Source organism: Raphanus sativus, chromosome 1 (assembly GCF_000801105.2).
Source record: "Raphanus sativus cultivar WK10039 chromosome 1, ASM80110v3, whole genome shotgun sequence".
Classification (NCBI taxonomy): domain Eukaryota; kingdom Viridiplantae; phylum Streptophyta; class Magnoliopsida; order Brassicales; family Brassicaceae; genus Raphanus; species Raphanus sativus.
Window position 1 is genome coordinate 19897995 of NC_079511.1, and position 19962 is coordinate 19917956.

A 19962-nucleotide genomic window follows, 5' to 3' on the forward strand; every position below is an offset into this window, starting at 1 on the left:
CTCTTTGAAAATCTGAAGCTTAGAAAATTTATCAGAAAAATGTATTTCATTTGTATTTTCTTAACTTTGCCTAATTCACTCGTTGTATAAGAATTTTTTCAGTTTCGATGAAAAAATAGTAATACGATGAACTTACTTTTTTAAAATGTTTACAAAGTATTGAGTATTATGTTGGTAAATACAAAGTATAAAATTTGAAATTCTAGTCTTCAAATTTAATATTAACTAACTAAGTCTATATTTTATTATTGTTCACTATAATTTCTTTAACTAGTAGAACATCATAAATAGTTTGAATACATATACTTTGATGTTTCTTATGTATGTGTAACTTTCGGTAATTTTTATATATTTAATCCTTTTAAATCATTTAACATAAAATATTTATCTAAATTGATAATTCCATTAGCCGAGTAAGATGCATATAATTTAGAACAATTATCTCAAATAGCTATTTTTAAGTTTTCGTCACAAAAATAGTTTTCAAAAAATAAAATAACCGAAAAAGCTTATTTTTATTTTAAAAAATTTTAATAGTTTTTTTTTATTTTTGAAATTTGAAACTCTATTCCCAGAACCTATCACTTAACTCTAAATCTTAAATTTAGATTAGTTAACACAAAAATTATAAATATATATTTTATTTTTTAATAAAAACTTTTTGGTCAATTTTCCTTTTTAATGTTATTTTTGTAAAAATAAACTAAAAATTGTTATTTAAGGAAAGTTCTGTATAATATATATCAAAAGTAGTGAAACAGAGAAAACTAAACTTAAATTCAAAATTATAAATTCTTATCCAAAAAAATAAAATCAAAATAGTGTAATTCATTAAAAAAAAAATTTTGTTTCAAAATGGCCCATATAAACGACTATTGTTACTCTCTCTCTCTCTCTCTCTCTCCCTCTCCCTCTCCCGAGATCCCTTTCACTCTTTCCAGGCTTTTCTCTTCTTTCCTTCTTTTAAGCTCCGGAATGAAGAAATGGCTCCTGATCGCTGCGACGGTGGCGATAATCGCCGTAATCGCAAGGCAAGGCGGCACCGGATGGAGTAAGGAAGCAGCGTTAGAAGCTTTAAAAGAATGGTCGGATCGGCTCGGGATTTGGGCGATTCCGACGTACGTAGCGGTTCACACGGTAACACTAGCTCTATGCCTCCCTCACGCCGTCTTCTTTGAAGCTGGTGCCTCTATCCTCTTCGGTTTCCTCCCTGCTCTTCTCTGCGTCTTCTCCGCTAAAGTTCTCGCCGCTTCCTTCTCCTTCTGGATCGGCAGGTCTCACTTTTATCCTTTTCTCTCCTCTGTGTTGATAAATTATATTCGAAATTACGAATTGATTTCGATTCAGATTCGTCTCTGTTTCATAGAAACTGTATGATTCATTCGTCTCTGTTTGTTAACATCCATTCAGATTCTCTAGTGTTGTGTGGATAAGATTCTTCTTTGTCTTGTGCAAGGTTCTAAAAATTGGTCTAGGCGGTAACTCGGTCTTATCCGAAATGATTTTCTTAAAATCCGATTTATACCGATTTGTACTATTCAAATTGGTTCAAACGGTTCTAAATTAGTTAAAAACGGTTTAAATCGATCTAAATTTATCTAAATATGTTAAATTAGTCGATAATATTATTACAAATCTACAAATTTGTCTAGTTTCTTATGCTTTGTATATCTAATTTTGATAATTCATCATAATAATTTTATAATTAAACTTAAAAATTAAAATAAGCCATATAAATGTATAAAATATATAAAATAAATCAATAACTAACTAACGTCTAGGCCCCAAATAATCCGTCTAGTGGCTAGTCCTCAAAGTGCAGTTACTGCCTAGCGATTTTTAGAACATTTCTTGTGTATAAAATGGAGAATCATGAAACAAGCCGTGAATATTCATTTTTTTTTAATTCAGGTTTGTTTTCAAGAGTTCAAGCAAAGCAACAGCGTGGGCGCATAACAACAAGTACTTCAATATTCTCTCAAGAGGAGTGGAGCGAGATGGTTGGAAGTTTGTTCTGCTTGCTAGGTTCTCGCCCATCCCTTCTTACGTCATCAACTACGCCTTAGCAGCAACCCAAGTCCGGTTCCTTGCTGATTTTCTCTTCCCCACTGTTATTGGCTGCCTCCCGATGATCTTGCAGAATGCATCTGTGGGTAGCCTCGCTGGCATGGCTGTGGCTTCAGTTGCTGGAAAACCCAAAACTCAACTCTGGGGTTATGTCTTCCCTGTACTTGGGGTACTCTCAAGTGTTCTCATTACAATGAGGGTCAAAAGGTACTCTGCTGGAATTACAGATACTTCTCCGTCTGCTGACACCTCTAGTTTAGCTTCTTCCAAGAAAAGCGAGTGATGATACAGAACATGATGGTTGTTCATGGTTTGCCCATACACCTTTCTGTCTGGCAGCAATCAGATTCTGAACTTCATTGCTTAATTTAGGCAAAGTAGGCAGTATCTTCAAAAGGAACAGGATGTTATAGCTTTTTTGTTGTTCTTTATGTGTAAGCTTTGAACAAAACGCTACACTTTCTTGAGTTGAATTTTAAAATTTGACAAAACATAAAACCCCATGAAATTTTGCATCTCCAAAAGCTGCGTATACATTTGCATTGCTTTCGTATTGTTTTGTGACCAAAAGACATAGATGCGGAGTGGATATAGCTTGATTAAGACCACAAAGCAAAACACTTGTTTCTGCACTACTTTGTAAATAATATATGAAGAAAACAAATTATCAGGTAAGAGTTGTTAATCAATGTAGCAGTTCACTCACCATTTTCGATCTTCCAACTCTCATACAAACACAGGAAAACGATTCTTGCCGAGTGCAGAAGCTCTGGTTGAACGCGTTACCTAATACTGTGGTACAATCAATGAGATCATATGTTAGTGTAGGCACATGGATTCGTTCTTGGAGTTGGTAGAAAACTTCAAAAAGACAAAGAGGAGGTTTAAGAACAAGTTGACCATATCTCTCTCTCTCTCTCTTTATCTAAATATTCTAAATTAGGAATTGGTAAACATGGAGCAGTTAGACTTTTGATGAATCTCTTTTCAAGTATAAAACCCCCAAGAGCACCTTCACCACTTTCTACAGAACTCTCAAGTCACAAAAATGGCTATGTCTAAGCTTATTCCTTGTCTTGTGGTCTTTGCGTTGTTTTCTTTTGATGTTGGTGTTGCTCATCCAGGTTTTGGGTTCGGATGGGGAAGTAAAGGCCCCAGTATTGGAAGAACTTTCTCCTCGGGTCTTTTCCCACAATTCTACCAATTCTCTTGCCCACAAGCTGATGAAATTGTCATGACAGTGCTCGAAAAAGCCATAGCTAGAAACCCAAGAATGGCAGCATCTTTACTCAGGCTTCACTTCCACGACTGCTTCGTCCAGGTTCTGTATATAAACGTCTGACCTGTTTTTGTTTTTTTTCCCTTTATTAATGTCTAATAAAGCTTCTCTTGTGTAAACAGGGCTGTGATGCATCAATCTTGTTGGATGATAGTGCTACCATAAGAAGTGAAAAGAATGCAGGACCAAACAAGAACTCTATTAAGGGGTTTGAAGTAATAGACGAGATCAAAGCCAAACTAGAGCAAGTTTGTCCTCAAATAGTCTCTTGCGCTGACATTCTAGCTCTTGCCGCTCGTGGCTCAACTATCCTGGTAAATAAAGACCTTCAAAGGAAAACTATAGGTTACAAGCTAAAATAAAGCTCTGATTTTCTGTATGTGTGGTTGAATATAGAGTGGTGGTCCATCATGGGAGCTTCCACTAGGGAGGAGAGACTCGACGACTGCGAGCCTCAATGGAGCAAACACGAACATTCCTGCACCTAACTCGACTATTCAGAATCTTTTAACCATGTTCCAACGCAAAGGTTTGAACCAAGAAGACCTTGTTTCCCTCTCAGGTGAGCTTAATAACATCTATATTTTTTTTCCTTTTTATATGTTTCGATTACTTTGAAACCAAATCGAAACCAAATGATAGTGTTGTTAGATTTTATTGGTTTCATAAAGAGTATCCTCTTCTAAATTTGATGCGGATTTTATAGTTTAAGACACATATTATTTGAATTTGTTTACTTGACTAACTAAATATATACATTTTTAAGTACTGGTATAATATGAGCTCAAAAATTCTTAAGAAATGTGAAAATTATTTAAAAATTAATTAATTAGAAGTAATCAATATTTGAAATGCTAACGGATTTTATAAACTTTGTTCAAACAAAACTCAAATTCGACAATCTATTGAAGTTCAAAAAAACACTATGGGATTGTGTGTTTTTGCAGGAGGTCATACAATTGGAGTAGCTAGGTGTACAACGTTTAAGCAAAGACTCTACAATCAAAACGGTAATAACCAACCAGACGAGACGCTAGAGAGGTCCTACTACTATGGTCTGAGATCGATCTGTCCACCTACTGGAGGCGATAACAATATTTCCCCACTAGACTTGGCCTCTCCTGCAAGATTCGATAACACATACTTCAAGCTTATCCTCTGGGGAAAAGGCCTATTGACATCAGACCAAGTGCTTCTCACTGGAAATGTAGGCAATATTGTTGAATTGGTGAAAGCTTATGCAGAAGACGAAAGCCTTTTTTTCGAACAATTCGCGAAGTCCATGGTAAACATGGGGAACATTCAGCCTCTTACTGGAATCAATGGTGAGATCAGGAAAAACTGTCACGTGATTAACTAAAAGAACTTCAGTTTCTGCATTGTAATATTTTATTATGGGAGATGAGGAATAAGTCGTATTATCTTCAATATATAATGTAACTGAATGGATATGGACTGTTCTTTGAAGAGATGAAGCGGTAGATGATGTGACGAGGCTTTAACCACTAAATGCGTTAGTAGTATTTAGCGATTGAAAGTGATCAGGTTTAACCAAATATAGACTGCACGTGCAAATCGATGCATTAAGTATTATTCTCGAACTCAAACACCTTATGATTAGTTTAACCTACTTCTGCAACGCTAAATTCTAAATTTGATTCCTCTTGGCAATTCATGGACGCTTTTAGTGACAAAAAACCCGGTTTTCCATGGACATTGTAGTTATAGAAGTATTGGCTGAATTGATTTCATTAGAATGTACAATACAAGTATTTATATCGTATACATCAGGTATTCTAAGTATTAATCAAAGACTAATCTACCTTTCTATACTTATTCTCTACACACCCCCTGAAGATGGAGGGAGCTGAATCACTCCAATCTTGGACATAAGTTCTTGGAACCGTGCTCGAGCCAATGGTTTAGTCAAGGCGTCCGCCAGCTGATCTCTTCTCGATACATGTGTTACACGAAGGGCGCCAGACTGAACATTGTTACGGACGAAGTGGAAATCAAGGGCCAAGTGTTTCATCCGTGAATGGAAGACAGGATTGGCACTGAGGTATGTTGCACCGACGTTATCGCAGTAGATAGTTGGTATGGTGGGTTGTTGAATTCCGAGTTCATGAAGAAGCGAGGAAACCCAAGAAAGCTCAGCTGCAGTGTTAGCAACAGATCTGTACTCAGCTTCAGTCGAGGAGCGCGCCACTCTAGTTTATTTCTTAGAAGACCAAGCGATTGGTGTAGTACCAAGGTAAATAATATATGCATTTGTGGACACGAAATCATCAGTATCACCAGCCCAGTCGGCGTCCGAGAAAGCATGAAGAAGAAGTGGTGATTGTTTACCAATGTAGATGCCATGTGATAGAGAACCGGCCAGATAACGCAGGATGCGCTTCGCCGCTTGCCAGTGTAAGTCCGTGGGGCGCTGCATAAACTGGGAGAGGCGATTGACACTATACGCAATGTCTGGTCTCGTATAAGTCAAATATTGAAGACTTCCAATAAGCATCCTGTAGTCTTTAGGATTATCAAGAAGCGTGCCACTTAGCAGAGAGAGCTTTGGCGTCGTGGCTTGTGGCGTCGCAACCGGCTTGGCATCAAGCATCTGCATCTTGGTAAGAAGATCCATAATGTATTTTCTCTGCATCAGGTGCATACCAGTTCTTGTGCGCGTGACCTCAATACCCAAAAAGTAGTGCAAGTCCGACGGTTCTTTCAAGGAGAAGCGGGAAGAGAGGACTGCAATGCAGGCATTGACCAAGGTGGAGCTGCTGCCTGTGATTATAATGTCGTCAACATAGACAAGGATGTAGAGGATATGAGGATCTGAGATGTAAATGAAGACGGACGTGTCGGCATATGAGTTGTGACATCCCATTTGACACAAGTAGGTCTTGAGTTCCTGATACCACGCCCGCGGAGCTTGTTTGAGACCATACAAAGCTTTCTTTAAGCGACAGACATGGTGGGGGCGGTCTTTGTCAATGAATCCCGGAGGTTGTGAGACATACACTTCGTCTGATAGAGACCCTTGCAAGAAAGCATTGTTGACGTCAAGTTGTTTCACCGGCCAGGCTCGTGTAACTGCGAGGTGCAAGACAAGGCGAATGGTGACTGACTTGACAACAGGACTAAAACTCTCAGCGTAGTCAACTCCATATTGTTGTGTATAACCACGAGCTACCCATCGAGATTTATACCTGTCAATCACACCATTAGCCAGATATTTAATTGTATGAATCCATCGAGAATCTATAACATGTTGGTTCGGTGCTGATGGAACCAGCTCAAAAGTATGATTAGCGATTTGTGCATCATACTCAGCGCTCATGGAGCGTCTCCAATTCTCATCTCGCATAGCCTGGCTCAGGGTTGTGGGTATTTGCGGTGTGGTTGTTTTGGCTAAGAGGGTGAGCTTTTTGGTAGTTTTGTGGATATTGTTTTTAGCACGAGTACGCATCGGGTGGACATTCTGGTTTTGAGGTTGCAGTGAGGGAAGTGTTTGGGTAGGTGCATTTTGGGTTGCGGTTTCTGGTTCTGGGTTAAGTGTTTGAGGGTTAGAATTACCTGTGTTACCTGTCGGTGCAGACTCAGTCGATGTAGCCGATGAACTCTCTGCACTTCCACTTTCAGTCTGGTGTTCTGCAGGAGCAGAACTCTGTGACAACGCTGGTTGCGTCGTCGGTTGGTGAGGATCTTGGCTCGGGGGAGGCAACGGCGACGAGTGTACTAGTGGCGGGGAACGAACATGTATTATTGTAGGCGGAGAGAAAAAGGGTGGAGGTTGGTCGGGAACTTCGCTTTGCACCGTGGGAGGGTTCATGAACGGAAACTCTGACTCAATAAAAGTGACATGTCTTGAGGTGTAAACACGTCCAGTAGGAGTATGAAGACATAAATAAGCACTCTGCGTCAACGAGTATCCAATGAAGACACATTTGAGAGAGCGAGACTCGAGCTTGTTTGGTGCGTACGGTCGCAGCCACGGGAAGCAAGCACACCCAAATACTCGAAGCTTTAGATAATTAGGTGACTTGTTGAAGAGCTTGGCGTATGGGGACTGCTGATGTAGCACCGAGGAGGGTTGACGATTAATGAGATAAACAGCAACGGCAAAAGCGTAGGTCCAATACTCAACTGGCATGGTGGCTTGATGGAGCAAGGTGAGCCCAGTTTCAACCACATGTTTATGTTTTCGCTCGGCTATGCCATTATGCTCCGGTGTATGTGGGGGTGAGGTGAAGTGAGAAATGCCATTGGTTGCTAAGAAGTGACGCATCGCAATGAACTCTCCGCCATTATCTGAGTAGAGGTTTCGAATGGGTTTATCAAAATGTTTCTCAACAATAGGTTTGAAAAGAGTAAAGGTTTCAAGCACTTGAGATTTTTTCTTTAGTGGATATAGCCAGGTGTAACGGGTGAAATGATCCACAAAGATCAGGTAATATTTGTATTGATCAACAGAAAGTATGGGAGAGGTCCAGACATCTGTATAGATATATTCAAGAGGATGGGAAGAAGAGATAGTGTTTGAATGAAAAGGAAGCTTATGACTTTTATTAATATGGCAATGGGAACATGGTAATAGTTTTTGAGAAGAATCAGAAACAGGTAAAGAAAAATGAGAAACAATAGTTTGCAGAGTAGACAAAGATGGGTGTCCCAAGCGTGAGTGCCAATAAGTGAAAGATGTTTTTGGGGTGGGGGAAGCAAAGAGGCTGATGGTATTGTTGGAGGTTACTGGCCACTCGTACAACTCGTCCTTAGTTTTGCCTTGGAGCAATGGACCCCCGTGCTGAGATCCTTCACCTGAAAGTGGGCAGGAAAGAATTCAACGGACACATTGTTAGAGTTGCACAAACGATAAACAGATATGAGGTTCTTTTGTAAGTTGGGGACGTAAAACACATCATTCAAAGATAAAGAACGAGATGGGGTGGGTAAGGAAGTGAAACCAGTATGCGAGATAGGAATTGTTGAACCATCGGCTATGGTGATCTCTTCTCCTCCGGTGTAGGGCTGGTGGAGAGACAAGTTGTGGAGGTCTGTGGTGAGGTGATGAGTCGCACCACTGTCCATTATCCAGCTGTTTGGATTGTAAGCCTGCGTCATCGCCATGTTAGCTCGCGGCTGCCAGGAGGTTGGTGATGGGTTGTAGCGTGCGCCTGAGTTTTGCGAAGTAGCTGGAGCTTGCATCTGAGGGCACCTGCGCGCACTGTGACCATAGGTGCCACACAGCTGACAACGACCCTGATATCCCCGAGGAGACTGTTCTGAGCGCGAGCCAAACTGCTGTTGTTGCTGCCATGTCTGCGAGCCTATGTTGTTGTTGTGTCCACAATTCTGATTGTTGTTGTTGCGCGGGTTGGTGGTGTTGGAAGACGGACGGAATTGAGCAGTGTTCGCCGTAATTGGTGGAGGAATAGAGACGGAAGTCTTGGTCTGAAGCTTAACCTCATGATTGAGGAGCTTCTCGTGTATCTCCGTGAGGGAAGGAGGAGCTTCTCTGCTCTCAATCTGATCCACAATCTGCTTATACTCATCAGGGAGACCTTCGAGCACAAACTCAACTTGATCCTCGATATCAAAAGGCTTGCCAAGCAATGCAAGTTGATCAAAACGAGTGGTGAGTCCTTGAACATAGGCATTGATAGACATCGTACCCTTTTTCCAATTCTTCACCTGCTGTCGGAGCTGTAGGATATGAGCCCTACTCGGTTTAGCATAGGTCGCTGATAACGTCTCCCAAATCTGCAACGAATTTGTCGTCGTGGAGAGGATGGGTTGAATCGTAACCGTGATGGCTCCAAGGAGAGAGCTGTAAATCAACCTGTCTTGTCTCTTCCAGAAGGTGTATGCAGGGTTGGTGGTGGTGTTTCCATCCACCGTGACAGTAGGAGCAGGTCGAACGGTTGAGCCGTCAATATAACCCACGAGATCGTATCCGTCGAGCAACGCGTGGACCTGTCGGCTCCACATCAAGAAGTTCGAGGCAGTGAGTTTCGTGACATTATTCATGTTCACGTGGAGGAGATTCTGAGAATCAGGGACAATGGTAGTCGCACTGGAGTGAGTAGGGGACGCCATGGAAACCGGTGTGAGGAAGAAAGAGGAGGAAGAAGAAGATCGGAAAAAGGGAGAGGAGGGTTTGTTTTATTTTGGCGGCGTAAAAAAAAAATTGAAATCCCTTAGGAAAGCAGCTCTGATACCATATATAAGTATTGGCTGAATTGATTTCATTAGAATGTACAATACAAGTATTTATACCGTATACATCAGGTATTTTAGGTATTAATCAAAGACTAATCTACCCTTCTATACTTATTCTCTACAGTAGTGATTAGTCATTGAATCTAGAAGACTTTTGGGATGACATAATTACTAAAAATAATATATACTGAATTTCATACCTTTAACATATAATATGATTTGAGTTTAATAAGTTCACAGGATTCTTAACAATCAACTCTCTTTAGCTAAAATCATCTTGCTCTTTTATGCTCGTTTAAGCATTTAACAAACACTTTCAGTGTGTTAAACAATCCAATATCGAAACTAGGGCATGAATTTGATTTCAGCATTAATAATAACTTAGACGACGAACCAATTAGATAATCCCATAACGTAACGAACTTGTTTCATATATTCAAGATACCTTCTAAGCCTGACTAATTGAATAAAACATAATATCCAAAGAAATCAATAGAGATGTTAATATATCTTTCCTAAAAACGAGTACGTAATTGTCTTTCTGATGGATCAAATATTTAGAAAAATGTAAAATTAAAGTAAAAAGAAGCATAGCATAAACAATGGATGAAATAGAATATCTATGTCTAATAACTAGTAAAAACATGGCCACGGGTACGAATTTGTCACACAAATTTCATAACAAAATAAAAAAAGCCACAAACTTGCTACGAATTACCACGAAACGTTTCAATTTTGTAGCAAACTTTGCTATGATTTACGAATGTAAACGTGACAAGAAATAGCTACGATTATGCTACGAATATTTAGTGGCATTTACAAAAATATCTGTTTATCACGTTTTTGCTATGAAAAATTAGTGGCTATTTAAAACCTTATACCCTAAACATGTTTTTAACTTCTAAACTAAAATAAACTTTAAAATATATTATTTTCATAATATAACCTCAAATTTTCAAATTTAAACTCAAATATAATTATTTAAAAAAATTAATCTCATTTTTAAATCTAAACTCAAACACTATATCTCAAACTCTAAATTATATACCCTAAATCATAAATTTAAACATCAAATCTAACAATTTCAATTTTTAACACCAAACACTAAACATAAGCTACTATATCTCAAACTCTAAATTATATACCCTAAATCATAAATTTAAACATCAAATCTAACAATTTCAATTTTTAACACCAAACACTAAACATAAGCTACTAATCTGAATTTTTAAAAATTTATTCTCAAATTTTACTATAACCCTAAACCTAATACTCCAAATTAACCTTATAACAAAAAATCAACCTTAGATCATAACACGCTAATTAAATAACCTTATAAAATTATATTAAATCAAGTTGTGTTATAATTATCCCAAACCTAAACCACAAGTATAAATGTAAAACTTTTCAAGTTTTTTTTTTCACATAGGATTTTTCAAATTAGCCTCTTAAAATTTTATACTAATACAATAGATCTATACCTCATTACATATTTTCATAACTCCAAACCTTTAATCATAAATACAATCTTTCAACTTTAAACTTTTAATTAAACTCAAATATAATCATTTTAATAGTATAATATCAAATTTTAGATCTAAAATTAAACACTATATCCCAAATCCTAACATTTATATATAAAATTTGCATCCCAAATCATAAATCTAAACACTTAATCTAAAATTTTAAAAGTTAAACAACAAATCTTATACTTAAAATCAAAATTTAATATTAAAAAAAAATCTAAACCTTATAATTAAACTTCAAACACTATATTCCAAACCATGCACTATAACCCTAATTAAACCTTATACCCCAAACCAAAAAAAATCCAAATGCCAAGTTAAACATCTTCAAATTTAAACACCATAACTTAAACATAAACTACTAATCCAAATTTTTACTCTAAACATTAAATATTCAAATCTTATATCCTAATGATAGTGCTCAAATTACCCAGTAGAGCTTACTCTCTTAAATAAGAGGTACAGCTGTAGTACTTAGGGATCGAATTACGAGGAGCTGGAGAACCAATTAAATACAATCTACTAATCAATCCTAGGTGAAGTTGGTTTTAAAGATGAAAATATAAATAACAATTCCTAAAATGAGTAAGGTAGTTGCTCTAACTAACAATATGATGAGTTATTTAAATGAAATGAAGAGTGCTAGACTTAGGGCTTTTATTCAGGAATGAGGATTATAATGTCTATAAATGCCTAACAAGTCGTTTGCATGATATTATAGAACTCAGCCGCTTAATCTCAGTGATGTCTCACTGGTTAAATAATCTAGATCTCTAGCATGAACTGTCGTATGTTGACACAGAAAAGAGTCGATCGATTCACCTATCGGGATATCGATCGACGGCTTCTAGACATGCCTAGGCGCGAGCCGATAATGAACACTAGATCTCAAGGAAGACGGTTAGCTCTTCTCCAGAAGATACTAGTTCAAATAGATAATTCAAGATTATCAGAGAGCCTAGTGATCTATATTCTAGTTAGCTACTCTAGAACAAGCTTATGGTGCAATCTATTTGATGAATATCACAACTTAGCAATTATAGTTTGGGGTTAATCACACAAACCTATTTAAATCCTAGATCTAACAAGTAGACTACTCAGACATAGCTAAGCAATTCATGACAATAGATAGATGAAAGAATTGCATAGATAGAATAGAGTAGAAATACAAAAGGAGATAACAGATCTCTCAAATCTCTCAAAACAAGTAAAACTCTAGTCTCTCTTTCACACTCTATGCTTTGTGGTAACTTTGAAACTTGCTTCTCTCGAAGGTCTTCAAGCTTGCCGTCAAAAACACTTAGCAGGAATATTTAAGCATTTCCATTAGGTTAAAAACTCGTCAGGGGTAATCTCGTAATTTAGGGAAGTCTTGGTGAAGTAGTCGGATAAACCATTTCGTCCTCGATATCGATTGACAACACTGATGTGTATCGATCGATTATAATCTTCTAGTACGTGGATCTTCTCAGCTACATCGATCGACAACTCTGGATGAGTATCGATCGATTCTTATCGCAATGTTGACTTCCGACTTGGTCTTGAATGGTCAACTCGGGTGTTGTCGATCATCTCTTGTACTCCAAAACGCTCCAAAAACATCACTTTATCACAAAATGCTCCTGAACCTGAAAACATATCTAACATGCTAGAAAACAGATTAAATCTATACTATTAAAACAGAATCCCTACTAGAATTTGCCCTTATCTTTTAGATTTATTTACATTACTATGCCATTCTCTTATTTAGATTTTTCAGAATAACTTTTCCCATTTATTACTTCACCAATCAGCTGCTTCTATTTAAAACTATTCAAAAATCCTAACGAAAATCATGGGCCATCGAATGAAGACAAAATTCAAAGCCATTGAAGAAGTAAGTTATTATATTTAGCATTGTCTTTTCTAAAACCCATTAATTTTACCAAAAAAAAACCCCATTAATTTTAAATGGACCATTTGTTTTACCGGTATAAATTTTAACCTCCGTTTAATCAGTTGCAAATAAAATGTAACTAGATATTGACCCGCTCTTTGTAAAGGCGGGATTTGTCTTTTGATTTTCAAAATTCGTAAAATGTATATTTCGATTATATATTATAGACGGGTCAAAATTTTAAGATATTAATGACAATTTTCAATTTATATGAATGAACCGAGTTACACATTTGAGAGAATGTTTATGTTCGTAACATACTAATTTATAGTATTAAAATAAATGTATTAGTATTGATCGCCAATTCTACAAATAAGATTTATATTCAAAATTAATTAAAATAATAATCAGATTTAGTTATCACAATAAATTTACAATGAATATCAATACTCTACAATTTTAATATCCCTTCGAAATTATAACTATCTAAATATTAAGGGAATTAATACATGAAACAATATTATATAATTTATTAGTGAATTATTCACTACTGAATGGAAAGCGGAAAAATGACGGACGAAAGGCTAACTGTGTCGCACATAATTTGTTTTCCCATTCATCATTATTTACAATTACGATTAATTAAAATGGAGGAACCACATGTGGTTCAAAATTACAAATAAACACATTGAACTGCCATCTACAGTAGTTATACTACAATATTGAAATGTTTTTGGTGGTTCTTTTGTGTTTTCATTATTTAATGGGAGAATTACCAAGTGTGACTCAAAACTTGGAGTCAAACCCAAAAGAATACCCTAACTTGGGTCAAAGGCAAAAGTAACCTAAAAGGCTATTAAAATTACAACTATCTCCTTGTGAACAAACAAAAAAATGAATTTTTTTTACGTTTCTACCCCTTGCAAGTTGTCTGTTTAGACGACTTGAAAATAAGTCGTCCAGACGACTTAACTTAAAGTCGTCTGGACAGTTATTCTTAAACATAATTTAAAAATTTTGTAAAAAATATTTTGATAAGTGAAAAATTGGAATTATGTAATTAACATATGTCTTAAGAGATATAAATTAATATATAACAAATTTCAATTGTTTTCAGCCCAGATGAGTGAAAGTAGTGAGTCATGATAGTCTTTAGTTTATGTTTCATCAACATATGTTGTAGTATTGTATGTGTTCTTAGGGTTAGATTTTGTAAAGCATTAAAACCGTTTTTGAAAATTTTTAAAATTATCTAAGCGTGTTCATTTCTGTGTATAGTAAACACTATTGAAGTATAATTTGATTTTATAACGTGGTTAGTAAGTTAATTTAGTCATTTTAGTTTAGGGGTTCATTTTTGGATCTGGGACGACTTAATATTTAGTCTTCTGTGCACAGACGACTAAATATTAGGTCGTCTGATGTACATTATCAGCCAGAATAAGTCGTCTAAACCGGACCAAACCTTAAAGTTTACCAATGTACTTTTAAAGCTAACCGGATTATTTACCCAATATATAAGGTGATTTTTTTTTGTTTTATTTTCCGCGAAATTCAGAAACCCTAACAGTTCTCTCTCACCGGCGATATCAAAGGCGATTCGAATTCCCACTATTTCCAAACAAACCATCATTCTCAACGTCGGCTATCTATCTCACTTCATTCTCACCGTTGTCGCCGCAGCTTCTTCTAACCCTAGCGCCGCCGATTCCTCTAAACCCTAGCGCCCCCGCTTCCACTATTTCCGAACAAACCGTCGCCCTCGCCACCGTGCTCACCAACGTTCTCACCGCCGCTTCCTCTAAACACTAGCTAGCACCGCCGCTTCTTCTAAACCCTAGCGCCGCCGCTTCTTCTCTGTAAACCGTAGCGCCGTTTCTCTGTAAACCCTAACGCCGGTAAGTCATCAATCTCGAGGAAAAGATGAACATAAAACGTTGTCTCTATCAATTTACTCATTCTCACCATTTCACGTTTATTTTTTCAGATCTATAACCACAATGACGAGTACTCCAACTCCTTCTGCGACTAATCAGGTCCGCTTGAAATTTTTCTACTGGAAGACTTGTAAGTAAGTCGTCTGGAAAGTCTTCCAACTGGATGACTTAGTAGACGACTTAAATATAAGTCGTCCATTTGGAAGACTTTCCAGACGACTTAAATATAAGTCGTCAACTAAGTCGTCCAGTTGGACGACTTTCCAGACGACTTATATTAAAGTCGTCTACTAAGTCGTCTGGAGTAACAATTAAGGCGTGATTGATTTAGCTTGTGTTCTGACTTCTATTGTTGTCTTTGATTATTTTGCAGACAAAAAGGATGGATATTCCAGAACTCCCCCGTAGGTTATACACATTAGGGGAAGAGCCAGAACCCCACAATAGCATTTCGTATCATACGGATAACAAGAAGTTGCATACTGCTCTTAGGGAAGCTCTCACTGATGATGAATTTGAAGAGCTCAAGGAGTCGAGATTGGGAGTTTTCATCAAGTTCAAGGAGCAGGGATTTGGTTGGGCTTCAAGGCTGGTTCACTACATGCTCTGTTTAAAGCTGGACATTAAGAAGAAGTACGAGATGTGGTGTCTCGTTGGTCCAGAACCTGCGAGGTTTTCACTGTTAGAGTTTGAAAACATCACTGGTCTAAACTGCGAGTACATCGAGGACCTTGAGACACCAAAATGTGAAGTTACCAAAGAGATGGTTTCTTTCTGGGGGATGATGGGAGTTCATCTGGAAGCTGGGCCAACTACTGATCAGATAATAGCAGCACTGAAGAGATGATGGGATTGGTCCAGGGAAGATCGCAAGCGACTCGCGTACCTTTCCATCTTCACTGGATTCATTGAAGGGAGAAAGTTTTCAACCGCTACACGAGCTACTCTGGCAAAGCTAGTGATGGATTTAGAACGGTTTGAGAATTATCCATGGGGGAGAGTCGCGTTTAAGGTGCTAATGGACTCTTTGTGGAACAAAGATATTACTGGCTGTTACACCGTGGATGGGTTTATACAAGTTCTTCAGGTCTGGGCTTACACAGCTATTCCGGGAATGGGTGCTAGTATTGGTAGTCCCAGAGCAAACAGTCCGTCTCCACCGATTCTGGCTTACGAGGGCAGCAGAGGCCGCAAATTCATGAAAGCTGCTATCTTGAGTCAGGTACCTTTCCATCTTCACTTAATTAAGTTGTCTGGAAAGTCTTCTAGCTGGACGACTTAGTAGACGACTTATTATAAGTCGTCTGGAAGGTCTTCCAGCTGGACGACTTAGTAGACGACTTATAATAAGTCGTCTGGAAAGTCTTCCAGCTGGACGACTTAGTAGACGACTTATTATAAGTCGTCTGGAAGGTCTTCCAGCTGGACGACTTAGTAGACAACTTATAAATAAGTCGTCTGGAAGGTCTTCCAGCTGGACGACTTAGTAGACGACTTATAATAAGTCGTCTGGAAGGTCGTCCAGCTGGACGACTTAGTAGATGACTTATAATTAAGTCGTCTATTTAGTATTTTGTTTCAAATATCTAACTCGATTCTTCTTCTATTTACTGCAGACCCGCGTGATCAACTTTGTTGAGAAGGACATTAGTGAAATGTGGCCAAAATGGGACTCTGAGGTTGAGGACGTGCCCACGGATAACATCATTAAAGTCATGTATGATCGAAGACCGTGGAAGTGGACCATGGATTGCTGGGAAGTCACTGGTACAAAACCTAAGTTTGTGACTCCATCGAAAAGAGCCAAAGAGATGGTTGTGGTGGAGGTGGAGGAGGAGGAGGAAGACAATCAGAGACCTCGGAAGAAAGTTCGTAAAGAGGCTCCTAAAGAGGCTCCTAAAGAGGCTCCTAAAGAGGCTAGAGAAGAGGCTAGAGAAGAGGCTAGAGAAGAGGCTAGTTGGGTGACCAGAGAGGAGTTGGAAAATATGTTCAAGGACTTAGCTGACATGATGAAAGATGGGTTTAAGAAGTGCATCAGGGAGATTAGGAAGATGTCCGATAGATTGGAAGCTGTGGAGAAGAAGGTTGGTGTCACCAATCAGGCTACCCCTACACCTCTAACCAAACAGGCTACCCCTCAAGCCAAAGAAACCGGGGTTAGTAACAAACAGCCTACCCCTCAAGCCATAGAAACCGGGGTTAGTAACAAACAGGCTACTCCTCAAAAGGATCAGCCTACACTTCAAACCAATCATCCTACTCCTCCCACCAGACAGCCTACTCCTCAAAAGGCAAAGCCTACTCCTCAAACGAAACAGCCTTCTCCTCAAACGAAACAGCCTACTCCTCAAAAGGCAAAGCCTACTCCTCAAAAGAAACAGCCTTCTCCTCAAACGAAACAGCCTACTCCTCAAAAGAAACAGCCTTCTCCTCTGCCCAAAGAGGTTAGTATCAAATCCTCTCCCAACAAGAATTAAGTCGTCCAGGGTCTTCTAGTTGTCCAGACAACTTTTATTTAAGTCGTCCAGGGTCAACTAGTCGTCCAGACAACTTTTATTTAAGTCGTCGAGGGTTAACTTGTGTGCAACTTTTATTGCAGAGATTGTTGCCGGAGGATACAGCAGATGAGGCGATCTCGGTATATAAGATCTTGCCGGAGGATAAAGCAGATGGTGTCACCTCCAAAGAGATTGTTCCTCTCACTTCCACTGACCAACCGAGCTTCGCTTCCAACGATCAACAACCGAGCTTCGCTTCCACCAATCCAAGCGTTCCAGTTTCAGAACCGAGCCTGGTTGTATTGGACAAAACAGCTCCCACTGCTTCTGTGCGTGCAAGGAGTGAACGAACGAAGAAACCTGCTCCCACGCAGATATCTCCTTATACGGCAGAGAGAAAGAAACTCCTTAGAGTGGGAAAGTATAATCCATTTCCCACACTAAACAGACCTAAGTTGAAGGAGCTCGCTGATTGGTTGAAAACTGATCCGTAAGTGATTGCTTTACCCATAATAGCTTGATTTAGTCTACCAAAACTGATTTCTTTTTTGTTTGCAATGATTATTTCACTAAGCAAGAGGACAAACCACGTACATCACCAACTTGGTGGTATCAAAAACTCCGGACACCCAAAGCATGGCTGGAAGACGTAGTAAGTCTTCTGCTTATCTTTAAGTCGTCTGGTAACTTGTCTTTGTATAGATTTGTAAATATATAAGTCGTCTGGAAGGTTTTCCAGCTAGACGACTTACAAATAAGTCGTCTGGAAGGTTTCCAGCTGGACGACTTACAAATAAGTCGTCTGGAAGGTTTTCCAGCTGGACGACTTACAAATAAGTCGTCTGGTAGGTTTGGACGACTTAAATAAAAGTCGTCTGGAAGGTTCTAACTTGTATTATTTTATATGCAGCATATAGATGCTTGGATTAATGTGCTGAGGCAGAGGTATCAGGAGAACCCACAAGCTTTCCGGAGCGAGCGAATGTGTTTCCTGGATCACAACTTTTCCCAGTCTTGGAGAGACCAGTATCTGTTCTTCAAAGCATCGGAACCTGATCACAAAGGTTTAGGAAGAATGCTACCTAGTGGAGCGTTGAGTTTTTATAACGGATCAATGCCTTCATTTTGCCAATCAAACAAGAAGTGGGGGGAGGACATTGATGATATCTATGCGCCAGTGAACTTGGACAACAAACATTGGGTTGCTATTTGGATATAGTCGTCTGGGACATCATACCTTCATCTAGCATACCAGAAGCATGGGATGAGATAATGGAGCCTTTTCTCGAGATGGTCCCTTATATGCTTGTTGAGTGCGCAGACACCGACGAATTACGGGTCAAATACGGGTTGGAGTGATTCACATATGAGAGACGGCTGAAAGATGTACCCACGGCCAACAATGGTGATTGTGGCGTGTACGCTCTAAAGTACATTGAATGTCATGCTCTTGGGGTCCCTTTTAGCCCTAAAGACTTTGCTAGGTCCAATGCGAAGACTATGAGGGATAATATGGCGGTGGTTATATGGACGGAGCTTGTTGATCAGCATTTGAAAGATAATGAGGATGGTGGTATGTTCGTGGGCATGTATGATTAGATTTGTGTATGGCTTTGAACTTCTCTTTGTATAGATTTTCTTTTTTTTGTGAAACTTGTATAGATTTTCTAACTTGTGTATGATTTGTGTATTTGTATTTGAACTTGTCGGTGTATAGATTTTCTAACTTGTCTATGATTTATTTGAACTTGTCTTTGTATAGATTTGTAAATATATAAGTCGTCTGGTAGGTTTGGACGACTAACAAGTAAGTCGTCTGGAAGGTTTTCCAGCTGGACGACTTACAAATAAGTCGTCTGGAAGGTTTTCCAGCTGGACGACTTACAAATAAGTCGTCTGGATGGTTTTCCAGCTGGACGACTTACAAATAAGTCGTCTGGTAGGTTTGGACGACTTACAAATAAGGTAGTCTAAAATAGTAGAAGGTAGTCTAAAAATAAAATACACTGGACGACTTAGTAAAAGGTCTTCTAAAAAAATACACTTGAAGGGATAGTAGAAGGTAGTCTAAAAATAAAATACACTGGACGACTTAGTAAAATGTCGTCTAAAGAAATACACTTGAAGGGATAGTAGAAGGTAGTCTAAAAATAAAATACACTGGACGACTTAGTAGAAGGTCTTCTGGACGACTTACTTGAAGGTTATCTGGTAGACGAAACACTAGACGACTTAACAATTAGTCGTCTGGACGGGTAATCAAGACTGGACGACTTAAATTTAGGTCGTCAGGACAACTAGTCAACTGGTTGTGTACATTGTGGTTTCGTATGGCCAGTTTCCTTGCAGTTTGAGCATCTCCGTGCCCTGTGTTTCTTCATGGGTTTGTGTCCTCTCATCCTAGATAGCTCCAACCAAGATTGCCATCTTGATTTCTTCTGTCTCCCCGGACCACGCTTTACGTTTGGAGGAAAGCATTCTCGTTCCTCAATATGTTGTGACACGATAGGATATATATTCTCTGAGTATCCTGCATATAGATGATTCTTTGAGTAAAGTGGAC

At 38.6% G+C, this 19962-nt stretch overlaps 2 protein-coding genes and 1 pseudogene across 2 annotated transcripts; all 3 read left to right on the top strand.

Moving 5' to 3' along the window:
* The first annotated feature begins 889 nt into the window (after window positions 1–889).
* LOC108836128 (uncharacterized) lies at window positions 890–2591 on the top strand. The gene is made up of 2 exons (XM_018609359.2): window positions 890–1274; window positions 1912–2591. Exons 1-2 carry the CDS (start codon window positions 976–978, stop codon window positions 2348–2350), a joined length of 738 nt encoding a protein of 245 aa, XP_018464861.1. The 5' UTR covers window positions 890–975; the 3' UTR covers window positions 2351–2591.
* A 404-nt stretch (window positions 2592–2995) lies between these two features.
* Window positions 2996–4856, top strand: LOC108841925 (peroxidase 9). The gene is made up of 4 exons (XM_018614712.2): window positions 2996–3388; window positions 3469–3660; window positions 3743–3908; window positions 4294–4856. The coding sequence occupies exons 1-4, from the start codon at window positions 3116–3118 to the stop codon at window positions 4704–4706; spliced, it is 1044 nt and encodes a 347-aa protein (XP_018470214.1). The 5' UTR covers window positions 2996–3115; the 3' UTR covers window positions 4707–4856.
* A 9746-nt stretch (window positions 4857–14602) lies between these two features.
* LOC130512793 (uncharacterized) lies at window positions 14603–18998 on the top strand (annotated as a pseudogene).
* The last annotated feature ends 964 nt before the right edge of the window (window positions 18999–19962 follow it).

Excerpts from the sequence above, each read along its gene's own strand:
- LOC108836128 (XM_018609359.2), top strand. The coding sequence starts at position 976 with ATGAAGAAATGGCTCCTGATCGCTGCGACGGTGGCGATAATCGCCGTA. Across the intron at positions 1,275-1,911 it reads TTCTCCTTCTGGATCGGCAG|GTTTGTTTTCAAGAGTTCAA; the intron begins GTCTCACTTTTA and ends TTTTTAATTCAG.
- LOC108841925 (XM_018614712.2), top strand. The coding sequence starts at position 3,116 with ATGGCTATGTCTAAGCTTATTCCTTGTCTTGTGGTCTTTGCGTTGTTT. Across the intron at positions 3,389-3,468 it reads TCCACGACTGCTTCGTCCAG|GGCTGTGATGCATCAATCTT; the intron begins GTTCTGTATATA and ends TTGTGTAAACAG. Across the intron at positions 3,909-4,293 it reads AGACCTTGTTTCCCTCTCAG|GAGGTCATACAATTGGAGTA; the intron begins GTGAGCTTAATA and ends GTGTTTTTGCAG.